Source organism: Megalops cyprinoides, chromosome 23 (genome assembly GCF_013368585.1).
Source record: "Megalops cyprinoides isolate fMegCyp1 chromosome 23, fMegCyp1.pri, whole genome shotgun sequence".
In the NCBI taxonomy this organism is placed as follows: Eukaryota; Metazoa; Chordata; class Actinopteri; order Elopiformes; family Megalopidae; genus Megalops; species Megalops cyprinoides.
Window position 1 is genome coordinate 16064727 of NC_050605.1, and position 17393 is coordinate 16082119.

The 17393-nt window shown below is 46.5% G+C and overlaps 1 protein-coding gene across 1 annotated transcript; it reads right to left on the reverse strand.

Annotated features, from left to right (window-relative positions):
* Positions 1–5305: 5305 nt before the first annotated feature.
* On the reverse strand, positions 5306–14368 carry zgc:162331 (uncharacterized protein LOC793007 homolog). Its single transcript, XM_036518322.1, has 5 exons — positions 13746–14368; positions 8162–8353; positions 7480–7636; positions 5837–6013; positions 5306–5552 (listed from the first exon to the last, which is right to left on the reverse strand). The coding sequence occupies exons 1-5, from the start codon at positions 13939–13941 to the stop codon at positions 5324–5326; spliced, it is 951 nt and encodes a 316-aa protein (XP_036374215.1). The 5' UTR covers positions 13942–14368; the 3' UTR covers positions 5306–5323.
* Positions 14369–17393: the final 3025 nt, after the last annotated feature.

Sequence of the window (17393 nt, forward strand, 5' to 3'; positions counted from 1 at the left end):
ACACAGGAGATCCACACTCATAGACAGCAAGACAGTGGAGATAATTAGGGGAAAGGGTAAAACAGAATTTATCTGGGGTCTTGAATATTGTTACTATTGTACATATTGGGGAGAACTGACATGAGGATTGCAGTAGCACATTGTTTGAACATTTTCATCTTTCCAAGTTCTAATGTTAATTAGATATGATTTAAAGTAGTTACTTGCGTATTTACCACTCATATCGTACCACTGCAATTGCTTCTAGGAAATGTATTACTGGCTTTCAAGACCTTTACATCTAATCTAATTTAATTAAATTATTTGTCGCTATACTAAATTTCCCAAGCGAAAATGTCAACCGAAGTTTTAGCTCTGGTCCTATGACGCCATCTAGTGGACATCACTCGTGTTCTCTTTTTGATTTGGCGAACGCGCGTTCAGAATTATTATTTTGCAAGACATCATGTTGGATGAACATGGTGGAAGTTGTTTTGTGGTATTATCTGTGATAGTTATGACGAATGAATTTATTATGGGTATGTATGCTAACAGCGGAGTGTTGTTTCAAAGTTAAAGATGTACACACAAAATGAAACACAATAGAAAAAGGGCTAGGTACTTTATAAACCAAGCCCATTTTTCTCAACCTGGTTGCCTAGTCATTCTCCGCAGTTTATTAGCAATGCAAACCCATGTGAACTACACCCATAATGACCTCAAGGTCATTACTGCAAAAGGGGAATGAGCCACCCTTCATAAATGTCAAATAAAAATAAGGATAACAGCGGAGCTTATTTAATATTCAGTTTTAATTTCTATCATTTTTACCATTTATTTTACATTTGCAAGAACAGTTCTTACAGTTCTTGAAGGAGGTGAGACCGAACCATATTTAAAATAAGATAGATGCTAATTAATACATGTTAAGTTAAAGACACATGGTAAGATTTGCTAACATTATGATGAATCCAGATGTCCATTACATCCCATCACCAAAAAACTAAGTGAAGGTTTTGCTTAACTGCACCGGTAATGTAAAGACCTCCAGGCTTACACTCATGACCAGATGTGTTTGATTGCGGTGTTGTAAAAATTCTATTCTTTTGTGTCATGCTGCCAGACCCGCGGGGCTATGGCACGTTTTCCCCATCTGCCTGGTCTTGCTCCTGCTTTCTTTTCCGGCCACAGAGCATTTGCCTTGCTCTGGGCAGGTGGAGCATCGGGCCGATATAGGCTCCCAGATTGGGGAAGGCAATGAGGAGCTGGAAGATGTGGCAGCACGTCCCGTTCATCTGCTGCTTCGCTGCGTGGAGCCCGGATAGGAACGGGTCGAGAGCCAGGAAGGGCAGGTAGGCCACGGCGAAGGGGGCCAGCACGGCCAGCACACTCTTCAGGGCCACCCTGGGTGAGGGGGGGGCATCTCCTGGGGCATCCCCTGGGGCCTCCGTGGGCCCCCCCTTCAGCACGGCGAAGGCGATCCCAGCCAGGCACAGCAGCATCAGCAGGAAGAGGGCGGCGATCACCGACGCCAGCGGCAGGGCCATAGACAGGATGCCTCCGAAGTACGCCACTATACCCGTGACCACCGTCAGCGCCCACACCAGGAAGGAGAAGCCCACGCGGTGCTGCGAACTGCCCAGCCGCTGGTGGGCGGCGGGGTGCCCCACGGCCACGTAGCGCTCCAGACACAGGCTGGCCAGCACCAGCGGGCAGCTGAAGAGGTTGAAGACGGAGAGGGCCTCAGCGGCGGAGAGCGTTTGCTCGGACGGCCAGTAGTAGGCGCTGTAGATGTCGATGGGCAGGCAGAGGCAGTGGAAGACGCTGAGGACGGACAGGTTGAGGCCCAGCACCTCAGAGGCGGACAGCACGCTCTTGGTGAGCATCAGCAGCCAGAAGAAAGCGATGTTGGCGGGAAAGCCCACAACCAGGGCAGAGATCTTGATGCCCAGCCACACGTCCGTGGCGCCAAGCCCATGACACTTGTACACGATTTCGCCCACATCGAACTCCGCTGACTTGTAGTCATTGGGGAGGAATGATGAGGAGTTAGCGTAGAGGTCTGCGTATGTGATATTATTTTTGGAGTAATCCATGGGGAAGCCCTGCAGTTCACGTGGACAAGAGCCTTCCACAGGTAGCACCCATGCAGGGAAACAACCTGAGAAACACATGATCAACACTGTCACTCTACACACACACTCCAGTCATTTAGCAAGCACGGGCAGCAGTGTAGCATAGTGGTAAAGAACAGGGGTTATACCCGAAAGGTTGCTGGTTTGCTTCCCAGCTAGGGCACTGCACCCCTAGGCAAGGTGCTTAACCCACAATTGCCTCGGCAAATATCCAGCTGTATAAATCCATAACATCCATAACATAAATTTTAACCCTTGTGAGTCGTTCTGGATAAGAGCATCTGCGAAATGACAATAATGTAAGTAATGAGCCAAGTATTTTACACTGAATACAGAGTTGCACTGCACTCATGGTGTATAGTTTCCCGTGTGTGATGTCAGATGGCATTAGTGAGCTCATGCATCATTTTTAGGCAGTGTGGGAGGCTATGTGGGCATTTAGGCTGCTCAATGCTCAGAACAGTACACTTCATATGTCGCTGTAAAGACTAAAAAATTGTAGTGATTTCTTTTTGCAGTATTCAATTTTACTGCAAAGCAAAGGTCGACACCCAATTTGTAATGTGGTTAAATTCTGATTCTTATCACTTTAGATTATTTCTTTCGCCTTTCAGAGATTAAATTTGAATGGTTGAAATGCTACACTGATATAGTCTTTTTTTCCCTCATAAAATAATCCCAATAAATGAAACCGATCATTTTGAACTGATTGAACATGTATTGATGTTTTTTAGACCTATAGAATGTATTATATCTGTTACAATATATTTTAGTAGCTTAAAGCAGAAATGATCTAGCTAAAATCTAGCAAGTTGAAATGGACTAGAGAATTACAATTATCAGTTTTTTGTTAAACAACAAAAACTACTTCAGAAAGCCTTTAATTTCAGCATAATTATAATTAGAAAGGAAAAACTCAATTAAATTCTCAGAAGAACTCATCAGAAACCTGTTCACAAAGGTTCATGACTGAAAATTGATTCCTACAGGCAATGCTATTGCCTTTCTTGCTTTGAACAAAAGCTTTACAGATCACTGTCTCCAAATCCCTTTTGACTGTTATCTCTTGGCTTCTTGTTTTACATATCTGTAAAGAGGAACTGGATTATTTCATTCTTTTCACTCATATGGGTGTTTCTGCTATGCACCTTCACAGTTCTCTGATAGAACATATTAATGAAACATTTATGTAGAACATTTTGAAAACCAACTCTGCACTCACCCTTGGATCCCTAAACTTTTCTCCTTGCTTCTTTTTTTGGAATAGAGTCTTGATGGAAGCTGTGAACAGTCTGAGCTGGGCTAACAGGTGAACCAAAGACAGCTTAGACCACAGGGCTGCGTCCTCACCCTTTTCTCTCTACCTGTCCTCTGTGTCACACCTTTGTCTTCAAATTTAAATAGACAAAGCAAGCATTTGCAAGACCTTGAGATGGGCCACTAGACACAAGGATGAAGGGCACAGGTGCCAGGAACCAAATGAGAGCAGGTGAAAGATTTTTCCGTCTGATTCTGAGCTTTACAATGCAAATTGCACCCAAAAAGAAAACAAATCAAAACAAAATATATTTTTTTTCAAAATTCTTATGGAGGAGTGTTCATCCATATTGGATGTGTAATGGACATATTATTCATTGCCCCTTCTTTTTTTCAATATTTTTTCCTGGAAGATTACACTCCATCAGGTCCTCCAGCTTCCTTTAAAACAATAACTCTCAGACTTGGACAGGAAAACTACAATTTAACTACTGTATAAGTTTCAACTATATAAGTTGAAACAAATGAAAGACAAAATTCAAACAATTTTAAATACTGACTGCTGTTAGGACGTTTCTTCCACCTATGGTGTAATACTGCCCCCTGTTGGAGTGTATAGTTAGTACAGCCATTTTACATTGCCTCAAAACACCACGTCAGTTTCTGCCTTTCTCAAACACTTATCTTCCAGTGGATTTCAATGGTACAGCACTGCAGCAAAGCAACCTGGGGGTTACAAAATCCAGCCTGACACCTGCATCGAGACATGTGACCAGTCAGCATTGAGTGTGCACATTCACCAAGGAATCTGTTGCACAGGAATGAAGTCTCGGCAGCACAGCTTTAACAATGCAGGAAAATAATACAATGGGAATCTGAGTTAGTAAAATCTATTTATTTGTTCAGGAAACTTTATACATTTCTATAAAACAAACATGTAACTGGTGCCGGGATACAGGAAGACATGGATCATTGTCCATTTCAAACTCCATAATTTCCTTCAATGTGCACACAGATATGCTTATTGTGACTATTTTTTTCTGTTGTTTCTCTGTAGCTGAGAAATGGCAAAGATCCCCTCAACAACAACAAGCCAGTGCATAATACAGAATTCTGAATCCTCAAAACACACATACAAAAAACTAGAAATCTGAAAGACTTAAGAACAACATAAGAATCAGAACTGCCCTTTCTCTTCATAAAACCAGATTATGGTTACACTGGAAGAGATTGGTTTAAGAGGAGAAAGAGGTTAAAGAGGAGCTGCTTAAAACTGTGGAAGGCTGGCAGGCTAAAGACAATTGCCCACAGTCCTTGCTTTGACTGTACGGTGGCATATTGTGACACTGATGGCTGTTCCTTCCAGATCGAGGGGATGTCATCCCGTCTCGGCACAGCCTCCCTCAAACAGGCCAGCGTTTCTTCTGTGATGTCACTCTGCCGACCAGATGTGTCCGGCCGCTGCCAGCACAAAGGATCCTGTATGCTGGCATAATGGTGCAGTCAACCACTCACACACAGAGTCAAGTGTTTCTTGTGGGATGACACTAATGCCACTTTTGGCCACGGACGGGAGCTAGAGGGGGCTGTACGCAACTACAGACTGAGTAGGTGACTCCTAGAGGGACAGACGAAGGGGTACGTACCCAAAAATATCACCATGGGAGCGAACAAGGGTGAAGAAAAAACGGAGTTGTTCCGCTCGTTTCTGATAGGAGAGCTTTCGGGGGGGGAAAACTCTGAATGCGTTAAACGTGTAAATGCATGAGGAAAGGAACATTTTCATCGTCACGCCACCGCGGCGTGTCTTTGCATAACCTGCGTCTGGCGCTCACTGCAGCAGCAGCGGCTCGCCAGCGCAGAACTCTCACCATGACTACCGGAGCGTGGGGATCACCGGAGGAAGAGTTTGATGGTGAGGTAGGGGGGGGAGTGGGAGGGGGGGAGGGTTGCTATGGCCACGGTCTGTGCGGGGTGTCGTGGGGGCTGCTGTGGTAGGCGGGGTTGGCGTAGGCGGACATGACCTGAGGAGGGGGAGGGGCCTCGGTGGACTGGGCGGGGAGGTGCAGGTAGACGGGGGCGGTGGGGGTGGGCACCCTCTGCAGCACCATGTGAGGGTACACCTGGTTCTCAGTGCAGTACAGTCCCGGGACAGCACCTTTCAGCAGGCTCTCCTGGCTCCTGGAGCAGAGAGAAGAGGGAACACACACACACACAAAAAGATGTGACAAGCACTGTGACAAGCTGTGCTGCCTATATTTAGACAGAGGGATGTTGGTTTTGGTTATTTTATGAAGGTCCAGTTTGCACAAATGCTCACAATGGAGCATTCATGTATTCATATAAACACACACACGTATATATGCATTTATACATACACAAATATATTCATATATATGTATAAAACTCATTCTTATTTCATGCTGTGCAGTAATTTTGCAGTAGGTGTGCAGTAGGAAGCCCACCTCTGATATCCACGGTTCTCGTAGCCTCGGTAACCTCCCACGTAGTGTGGACTGTCAGTGGGGAGGCGGTGGGAGAGATGGAATATTTTGGGAGGGGGGAAAGCGTCCCAGTCCCCATCCTCCCGCTCCAGCCAGCAGGCACCCCTCCGGGACGAGGAGCGCTGCTTCTCTCTCTTCCTGCAGAGGGGAAGTAATGGGTGCACCAATTCACTCTTTCCCATGTGCACAGGCATGCAACTCTACTACCTGCAGTTATACACACTTTCATACACACACTGCGATACCTGCATGATCTACACTTTCACACACACATTTACACATATTTCCATACAGACACACCTTCATGTATGTCTCCACACATCTAGTATACACAACTACATACATGTTTGCAAAACTTAATTATACCTGTAAACACACATATAACCTCACAAGACCTGCAACTGCATACAACATCTTGAGTGAAGAGAGTGTGTGTTGGATTGTGTATGCCAGTGTAACGTCTATATGGAAGAAAGACATTCATAAAATAAAGATGCACATCATATGAAACTGTCAGCCAATAAATGTACCCATTTTACACTGAATTTCAAATTCAGTTTACACTCATACATACTTCAGCATGTAATTTATTCTTAAATATGTTGCGCAATATTTATGAAAAGCGTTGCACTGGAATGTTTAATGGTTTATGATTTATTAGTCTGTACTTTCATGAACAGAGTTCTTTGTGTGCAAAGGCAAGTTTTGCTCCTGCACAAAATGCCAGCTTTCAGAACAGTAAAAAAAGAGAAAATGTATTCCACTAGCAGATTGCTGCTGTAAATTTTATACAGCTTCCCCTTTGATGTTACAAATTAAAAAAAACAATTTTGCTCTCGCTCTGAATCTGAATCTGCAACCCTCCTTCGTCACCGGGCAACCTGGAGTCTGTTCCTGGTGGCATTACTCGTTATGACTTTCCTTTCATCCCGGTCACAATCGACTCCTTTATGATCCCCATCACTGCAATGCCAGCCGAAACAGGAATGTGTGTTGTGAAAGTGTGATATTATATCATGCATTGAGAAAAGGTGAGAAGCAGGAGCTGTGAGCTGTGAGATTCAGCATCTGCTCATGGTCTCCTGTTCAGCTTTGGTGTAGCTGGTGTAAACTCACGGGCCTTGTGCCTGCGCTGTGTGTGTACAGTGAGCTTGCGGCAGTATGCATACACAGCAGAAGCACTGTGTCACGGAGGCTCAGGTACCGAGCTGGCGCCCAGAGGGTGGTATGCTGAAATCGAGGCAGGACACTGCGGTTGTACCCTTGAGCGGGGTAATTAATATGCTTGGCCAGGCTATTTTTATGGATGTGGTGTGTCGTTACAGATGCCCTGGGAGTGTGGTGACAGCTACCTGGCTCTGCTGTTTCCATGGGTCCCGTATATTACAGTACAGGTAAGTACAGATGGGAGTGAGGTGACAGCAGTCCAAACATTGCTCTGCTGTCTGTATGGGTGCTGTATATCACAGCACAGGTGTGTATGGATGCTGTGGGAGTGAGGTGACAGCGGTGACCCACCTGGTTCGGCTCTCTGTATGGGTGCTGTATATCACAGCACAGGTGTGTATGCACGCTCTGGGAGTGAGGTGACAGTGGTGACCCACCTGGTTCGGCTGTCACGCCGGTGCTCCCTCTCCTTGCCCAGGCGTTCCTGCAGGCAGCAGATGATGAAGGAGACGGACATGGCCAGGATCACGATGCCACTGACCACGGACACCAGCACGGCCACGCGGAGACCCCGGTCCTCGGGCCTGGGGATGGCTGGCGAGAGGCACAGGGGCGTTTAAGATAGGGGGAAAGGAAGGGGCACCCTAATGGTGGGACGGGCCCACATTGAGCATTTGACCCATCCTGTTCTCCCAGGTCCGGTGCCCCGCGGTGAATTCATCCGCTAAGCGACCGTCCTTAACACCAGGATTAGGGATTAGGGATTAGCGGGTGCTTCACAATTAAAATGAGGTCGGAGCCGAAGTTTATCATGTGGATGCGTGAGGGGGATTTTTGGGGCTCTGCCGCTAAGTGAGGGATGTCTTGACCTTTCTGGAGCAGTGGTTTTGTGCTCCATGGTGATGCCTTAAGTGGCTAATGCATGTCATTTGGGCACAATAATCATGTCAGTCTACCTCCAGAGGCCCATTCCTGGGTAGAATAAAAATATGCTGGGTGACATAAAAAATTCACAGAAAATGCATACACTTACAACAGAGAGAAAGCAAGAGAAAGAGAGAGCGAGGTGGGGAGAGGAGGGGCACCATGACTGCGCAGAAATGGACAGAAATCTCTCACCTTCACAGACTGGGAGATAGTTGCTCCACTGCGGGATGCCGGCTCGAATGATGCAGGCGATTTTCTCGCTGCCCACCAGCTGGTACCCCTCACGGCACCAGAACACCAGCACGGAGCCCAGCGAAACGCCGGTGCCACTCTCCACATAGAACGAGCCCCGGCGAGGGGGAAGCAGAGAAACACAGCTCAGGCCTGCACAGACAGACACACAGACAGACAGACGGACAGACGAATCACCGTCTTAGGAAGAAGAAGTAGTCAGAGGAATGGAATCCAAAAGTGCAGTGGGAGGCGTGATGTGGGAAGGTCTGTGGCATGTGAGAGCAGGAGATCTGGCTGCTGCTCTCTCCCTGATTAGATGAGACAGATGGGCAGGATTTCTGCAGTAGCCCTGATAAAGCCTGAGAGGGATGAGGGATGCTGACACCACTGCACAGTGCATTTCTGTTCTATTTGTCTGTGAGAGACACACACATACACTCATAAACACACAAACAAATACACACACAAATGCACACAGACACACTCACAGAAACAAATACACACAGCCACAGACACATGCAAACAAATACACACAGAAACAACACACACAAACAGCTACACACAAACAAACATACACATACACACACACAAATACACACACACAAGCACACACATACATACATACATACACACACAGAAACAAGTACACACAGCCACACACACATGCAAACAAATATATACTCACACACGCTTACATACACACAAACAAACATAAACATACACACACAAATACACACACACACATTCACATACGCACACACACACACAGTCTACTGTAAAAACAACGCTAACATTATTCCCACAAAACACTAATCGAAAAATGTCAATGCACCCGAGCGCTTTCCCTCCTTCCTCCTTTATTTTCCTGCTGATCGCAGCAAGGCTCCACTCCCCAGCCGTGCTCCCACACGCGCAAACTTCCCACCGTAAGATTAAAAAGCGCTTGTTACTGCGCTGATCGTGTCCCTCCAGCCCGCGGTGATGGAGCGGGCCGCTCCGGCTGCTGACTCATCAGAGATCCAGCTCATCTCTCCGAAGGCCCCCGGGCCCCAGCCCCAGAGAGAGCTCCCTCACACACAACCACAGCTCTGCCCACGGAGCAGCCAGCCCAGCCGCACTTTGATGCTGAGTAACGTTCGGCGCAGCTCTGCCCCGCTGTATTTGCGAGCTACTGGCTGCTGAGATATTTTTAGGAAATAACAGGTTTCTTCGCTTGACGATTTAAGCATCGGCGAAGGCAGGCCCTGCAAAGGGGACGCTGACTGGAACAACAGGAGGGGTGCAGCAGTTTGCCATTTTACATTTGGCCAATATTCCATCACATTTTAAGAACAGCGTGATGGCTGACCACATTGCATGATTTTTTCATCACTTTCATGATGATTTCAAGGATTTTATCGCCTGTTATGGGAACCTTGCATTTACTGGGGAGCAGTCTGCTGTTTGATGTGGTCATCCTCAAGTCATACAGCTAGCCTGCTGTGGAGAAATGTTTTTACCATTACCATGCAGGGGGATAATATCTATGAAATGTTTAAGAATAGATGTGCACTTTAATTTCTTCATAAAAACTAACTGAACTTGCTAATGAAGCAATGAACCAAACCTATACAAACTGGTCCTGTCTATGAACATGAAAATCTCTCTTGCCACTTCCTTTCCATGTCAGCTGTTCACGGCTTCCCCCCTCCACCCCATCTCCCTCTTTCTTTTTCTCTGTTTATGATGTCTACACAGGGAGTCAACAACCTCGGCCCACAGCCAGGTGTGATCCCTTTGTCGGACTCCAAGCCATATAAAAGTACTGCTTCAACCACATGCTTCATGCTTTGATTGTATGGAATGTCATATCTATTGAATCAGTTGTCATTAAGAAACAACACAGAATCTCACTTGTATTTTAAAGCGATCCTCTCTCAATGCATCACAACTCCATTCGTTACTGGTGTTTGACCCCTGCGGTACGCAACAAAGGCAGGGATGAACTGATCTTTCAACTGTTTTCAGCACATAGTGAGCTATGATTCCTCAATAAGCATTAGAGCCACTGGTCTAAGAGACTGAAATCAGCAGTAGGAGCTGAGCCTGTGTGCCAGGTTCATTCAGAAGGGCTTAACTGGCATGGCGATGCTGTGCACTGCCAAAGCACGTCAGCGACATTAGGAAACCTGACTCTGCGGCCGAACAACTGTCTCTTTCTTTTTCTTTATCATTTTCTCCCTCTCTCTTTCCCTCTCTTCTCCTCCCTCCCCTTCTCGCCCTCCCCGAGGGGGCCTCCCAGCCAAGCTCGCAGAGTCTGATTAAATAAAGATTAGGCCGTCTATTAAAGATTTATCCCCGAAAAGCCATCGCCTATGATGAGCCGGCGACAGTATTGGGCATGAGTGGCAGTGCCCCGCCGATTCGGGCATGGGCGCGGAGCCGCGGCTCAGGGGACGGCCGCGAAAACGGGCGCGCCGACCCTCATTCGCGCTGCCCGTGCTCACCGTGCGTGCGCGCCCCTGGGCTATAGGACAGCAGGAGCGACTCTCCGCCGAAGACACATGCTCCGCTCGGCACGTGCACCGAAGATGCTGATGCTCTTTTCCAGGGCTCTGCACCGAAGGGGGGGCCCGAGAAAAGAGGAACACAAGCGAGCACACGCCTGAGAGCGTGAACACAATGGGTCCAGCTCTTTAATAAATAAAGCAGTCCTCTTCACTTACTCATCTCTGCCAGAATCACAAAAGAGGGGCCCAGGCCCAGTGCCACTTACAGTCCACAAGGATATTCAAACAGTTACACCTCCCTTCAGCTGAAGAATGTCAGCGCAGTAAATAACCTGCATGGCGTACAAAGACAACAATGCCACACGATGAAGAAACACACCTCACCTCATTTTGCAAGTGCAACTACAGCATTTAGCATGCTGATTTAGGAAGGGTTTTTCAGAAGTCATTTAAAAGCGCCGAATAACTTTACAGTCATTCAGATCGGTTATTTATTGTATGTCTTGTTTATGAAGAGACCGGCCAGGTCGAACGCACTCCGGGTCAAATGCAACCCTCTGCGGTCGACCACCTGCTGTTCGTTTGCTTATTTTGGTCCGTGTCTGCTCTCCTCCTCATTGGCCGCCCCGCTCCCTGGTCACACGCGTCACCGGGGGGCTGTTAATGCGCCCGGGTGCTGCGTCAGGACCGCGCAGTCACAGTTATTCCTGTGCTCCTCAGCCCTCGCTCTGTGACATAAGCAATTAAGTAATCCCATTTGTGCGTGATTGTCCCCCGAAGAAGCCGCGGGTACAGCGTGGTGCGGCCGGGAGGGGGGGCGGAGTCCCACCCAGAGGGCCTCTGGGAGATGAATGGCAATTGCAAGTAAGTGTGATTTCCCTATTAGGCAATTTAATTAAGATTATACCACAAGACTGGGTACTTTACCGTGACACAAAGTATTTAATCACCCTCCAAATTCAGCGGTTTTAGCGGCACACAGAAAAACTCATTACCCATGTAAGCGTCCTTTCACATGCGGGTCAGGGTGACAAAAGAACCCATACACCCATAATCCTTCCCAATCCTTTGAAAGTTGGTACAAATGGCAAAAAAAAAAATCTAGTGCCAGTTCAAGCCTTGAAACCTAACGATAGTGGTGAACCCTTGCCAAAGCCAGGGGTATTGCATTAACATATATCTCCAGGTTAAAAGAAAGCACCCATTGTGTCTGCCCTGGCAGGAGAAGTGGGACAGCGATACCCCTCTACCTGAGCACTGCAGCCAGAATAAAGAAGCATTAGAAAGTGAAAGTGAGTCTTGTACACTATGGAATACCAACACACTGTTAGCAGTCTGCCAGCCACATCCCATAATTATTTAGAAAGACAATACCATGGTGCTGCCTGTCTCAGCTGAAACAGGACTCAGAAATCATTGTCAAATGGAACAAAACTCAGCCCAGCAGATCATGTACATCACATTTCAAATTAAAAAAAATATCTTGAATTATGGAATGGATTAACTGCAACACCTGTTGTTCAAAGCACAAACACACAAAATGACATACCAGTATTATCCTAGATAAGACCAACGGATAGAGAAATTGTGATTTCAAGGTTTGATGACAATCTTCTTCATTTGTCCATGTTTTAGAGAGGATCTAACACACAACATCCTTATTGCTGGGCTGCTTTACAGGGCTGTAAAAACCAGATGTATGTGAGCATAAAAGAGCCCCTTTAAAGGAGCTGTGGTCATGAGGCATTCCTGTGGCTCTCACAGTCCTGACTGCGAGAGTATGCTTTCTCTCCCTCTGATGAATGGTCCCCCTGTCAGCGACTGAATGTCCACTGTTCAATCTAACAACAAAGCACTCTGTCCGTGATGTTGGATGATGAGTATAGCCAAAAGGCTACCTTATGATCTTGGTGGCTGCGGAAAGTTACTGAAAACCAGCAAAATGTTAACATTTGTGCAAATCTGTTACCCAAAGATAATAACTAGTGATACAAGAATAAGTAACGGGTAGCTGTATCTGCCACTCACACAGCCCACTCTATGCATCATATGGTGGGACCATTTTAAAATATTTATTCCATAAACTCATGTCAAATAATAATTCTCCTGTCACCAGCTCCTGGCCAATGAAAGCTTAAATTTCCTTTCCTCCACACATTCTCCATAATTCCCACCTTCCCTCTCCATACTTCCCACTCTCACCTCTCCATCTCCTGTATTGTAAGAAAGAGTTAACATTTGTAATGCAATTGCAAATTTGTAAAGTAGCCTATATTGTACGTCAGTCTGGATAAGAGTGTCTACTAAATGACAAAACATGTAAATGCAATGTAATGTTGACATTGGCACGGAAGCTTTAATACAGATGATGAAATTACTGTGAATTGAACAGACTGTGCATTTCCCTGCAGCTGAGCACTCTTACAAAGTGCAGCATAGCAGTGGAGCATGAGAAAAATAGCTATCAAAGTCCAGTGGTCCGGTCAATGCATCCAATCCATCAGCAGAACAGAGGGTTTCCAGCAAAGCCTGCTGATCTCCGCTGTTGCACTGATGCCCTTGCGCTCGCAGTGCATTCTGCTTATGAACTGTGCGTTTTTAAACCCTTAAGGAGATTTGTATTACTTTGTTTCTCCCTGTGTTTGTATTTATGTGTGCAGGCAGACACGTGAGTGCGCTGGTTTATATGTGTATGCATGCGTGCACGTGTGCGCGTGACTGCACGTTCATCTCCGATATGTCACTGGCAGTCCATCTAATCATACTTTATAAAAAAAAATAATAAAAAACACCGAGGAATAATTCATGCACCAAGCGAGCACAACAGCCCACTCTCCAATGCAGATCCGGTGAGCTGTTAATCGCATAGCGCAAGCGGCAACCTCAACCTTTACCTCAGTGGCCTTGACCCGAGCTAAACAGCTACGATGTGCTGCACCTGTGTGCACGCATAAAGAGTGTACCAAATACTCACTTTCCCCTTGACATTCGGAAATTATTCGAGGAGCAGCTGGTGAACTGTACTTCAAGCAGAGACGCGTGTTTCTACCCACCTGTGTAGTTGCTGGGTGTAGTTGCGACGTCCGTGACATTAGGTGTATATTCTGTGGCCGGGACAGGCGTCGTGTTCAGGAGGATGGGACTGACAGACGAGCCTGAGTCGGCGCTGACCCTCACGCTCAGCCCCCATAATGTCCAAATGAGGGGCCACGGTGGGGTCATTCTCCTTACACCCACTGCCAGAGTCATGGGGGCCACAGCTGTAGCGGGGCGTAGGGAAAGGGGAAGTCCTCGAGAGGGAAAAGGTTGCCTTCACGCCTGCATGCCAAAATCCTTTTGTTTTTTTTTATTGTGACCCCCCTTACAGCCACTAGTAGGGGACCCAATCACACCAGGGATAACGACGACTGCTTCGGTGCGCTTGCTCTTCAAAAATTTCCCGTCCGCAGTTGGTCCTCCTCTTGACTTCACTTCCAAAACAAGAGGTGAAATTCCTGCATTTTCGCTGCTTTTTTTTCCGGCTCGCTGTCTTCTGTTTCACCGTGCGTGGTCGTCCCTTCTGCTGTTCCGCAACTCTACCGTTGCCACTGTTATCCAGGGCTCTAGCGGACGGGAGAGCTTACGTAACACCACCCGCTCGTGTAGCAAGTAATTTATGCACTTTTAAATCCTGACCTCACGGATGACTGTTTTTTTTTCTTGCGAGGCAGAGAGTGGACGCGTGTGAGCGCATGTGGTTCGGTCTCTGTCTCTCTCTCTCTCTTTTTCTCTTGTTTTGTGTGTGTGTGTGTAACGTAAGTATATAGCTGTAATTTTCTACTACATTATTCTAAGTAACTAAATTATCATCTTGGTACTCCTTTTAATACCTGACAACGGTACACAATGTATTCCTTGACATGGATACATTGATACGCTGGTTTTCTGTCCCCATCCGCAGCGTCTGTTGGACAACTGAAGTATGGATCCTAACTTGCCTTTTACCGAAATAGACTCTTAAAAGGCACTTAAAAGCGTCCGTTGTGTGACTCCAATCTCTGCGCAATATTGACACGAATAGGTGCTCTCCCAGCCATAGGGTCTTATTTTAGAACTGCTTATGAATTATTCAGCACTGACAGCGGGAACAGGGAACATTCAGTGGCGGATTGTACAAACTACTATCGGCCTACTGAAATCGATTTCCGAAAACGCTGACACAATCCAACGTGGAAACGCGTGTAAGATGTTACACTGGATCCATTCTCATGTATGTTTTTTTTCTCAAACGCAAGTTATTAAAGCAGCCTGAAAAATCATTCTCAGATTTGAGATAATCCCGAAAGCCATGTTTATGGGATACGGGAGAAAAAATATATTACAGAATTACATAACGGCTCACAATTCCACGGCCAAGGGACTGACAGACAGCGCAGTAAGATGTGGGAGAGGCAGAAGCACACATGTGGGCAGAACAGCAGTGTGTATATATAGTACGTCAGTGGGAGACTACAGCGCACGCAAAGCCGTTCACACGTAACGGCAGCTCACCCATCACGAGGCTATCAGAGGCAGAGGGTATTTTCTCACACAGTGTCATATAATATGATCGACGCTGTTGTCAAAAGTACAACACGGTGTTGTGTGATGACATAGTATGGATGTAATGACGGTGCCTGTTTTTTTAATGAAAATTATACTGTAGTGCTTTTGTATTGTACAGAGGTATCGTAATGAAGGGGAAAATATAAACTAAAGCTGCTTTTGGGATGATACCAGGCTAGGCAAGTATGGAAGCCCTTTTAAAAAGTGCTGGATTTTATTTTCATACTAATATTATGTCCCTCCATCTCCTGATATAAACCAGGTCTAATGTCCAATGGGCTTAAGTAATCTAAACCTCCAGGGTCTGGATCAGGACTGAGTGCAGTTTGGATGGGGGTTGGGGGGCGCTGCTGGGATCTGGGAGAGGAAGGGAAGCTTTTTGATGACGGACAGTGCCTCCTCTCCACCAGGGCCCGGGCGCTGGCGTTCTCTTCGGGGAAGGAGCTGTCAGGACGATTACACCGTGCTCGTCCCACTCAGCAATGCGCTGAGACTCCCCCGTATCGGCCCTCGCTCACCTCACACCCCTGCCGACGGGACCATCTGAGCCTCTTACATCATTCATCACTCCCTGAAAAGAGCTGCTCACAAAAGTACCGAGCGCAGTGATGAAATTCCGCGCAACGTAGCCCACGCGGATGGAAAAATGCATGGTCCTAGACCCCTGCCCTAAAAACCAGTCCCCAGTAGAGACACCTCCTACAACATGCTGAGCAGGAAGAGAAACGCTGGCCCAGCAAAGGAGGCAATGCCATGCCATCCAAACTAAAATCATATAGCCAGTCCAGACATTCACGTGCCCGCTAACAGCCAGGCCCTTGGAGTGAATCCCAGAATACTCCACATTGCCCACTGTGCAGGGGCAGCCTTATCTTAGCTCTGCTTTAGTCTTCTATGAGACCATCAACACACACACACACACATACACACACATGCTCAAACTCACAAACACACACACATACACACATATGCACAAACTCACAAACATACACACACTAGGTTCTGGAGCATCCACTGGCGCATCGCTATGTTTGGAATCTACAGTACTGATGCCACAGTGCAAACCCTATTAAGTTATAAAGAGATTTAGTGGGAATTAGGCAACAGGCAGGGATTATGTAATGGTCTTCTCCCATTCTTCTCCTGTTCCTGCATTTTCTCAAAGAAGACGCGATCTAGGCAGAGCACAGGGGCATTGGACACAAGATCCGCAGACAGAATCATACAGATATGGATCATCTGGACTTACGATGCAAGGAAACGGTAACCTTCTGCAGGGGCTGCTGGGTCATGCCCTTTTCTCTGTTCATCAATGCATCAGACAGTACTGTTACAAATAAAAATATTACATACCTCTCAGATCAAGATACTATTTTACAGCACTGTGTAAGAGTAATGACCAGTACAGAGTAACTAGACAGACAAGTAATAACAAAATAACAGCATGTAGTCCATCTGAACATGTTTATGTTACAGAGGGACTAATTCATCCATTAAGTCATATATCTAATTTTGATACATACATATGTGCACTATCTCTCATGCACACTGACATGTACCTCTCTTTCTCTCTCTCTCTCTCTCTTTCATACACACACACACACACACACGCGCACACACACACACACACACACACACATTCACACACGGAACAGTTTCTCAGATTAAGAGTTGGGTGTTCAAAAATAAATTACGTAGAGGAATTAAGCCATATTATACAACGGGAGGGCAGGGAAGTATGAAAAAACTTGTTGTTCTCTTGATCTGTCTTCACCATATCATGTGACATTACTTTACAGCTCAAGGTTGTTGGTTAACTATCAACTTGTGTAATTTGTATGTATTTCTATATTGAACCTGCCCACCCGTTATGAAATCACACATAATACTTTAAGTGTGATGCAAGATGTGATGGCATCAGGGGTTAAATAGTGTATGTGAGGAACTCTACCGTCAGCACTCCAGTGCTGGCCGACAGTCCTATATGACAGCTGCAGACATTTTCCCAAGCATCCCAGGGGCAGTTCAAACGGTGTCTATCCCCTTTTCAAGGGGGGGGGGGGGGGGGGGGGGGGGGTGCAAGAGGCAAATTAATGACTCTCAAACATCCTCTATAT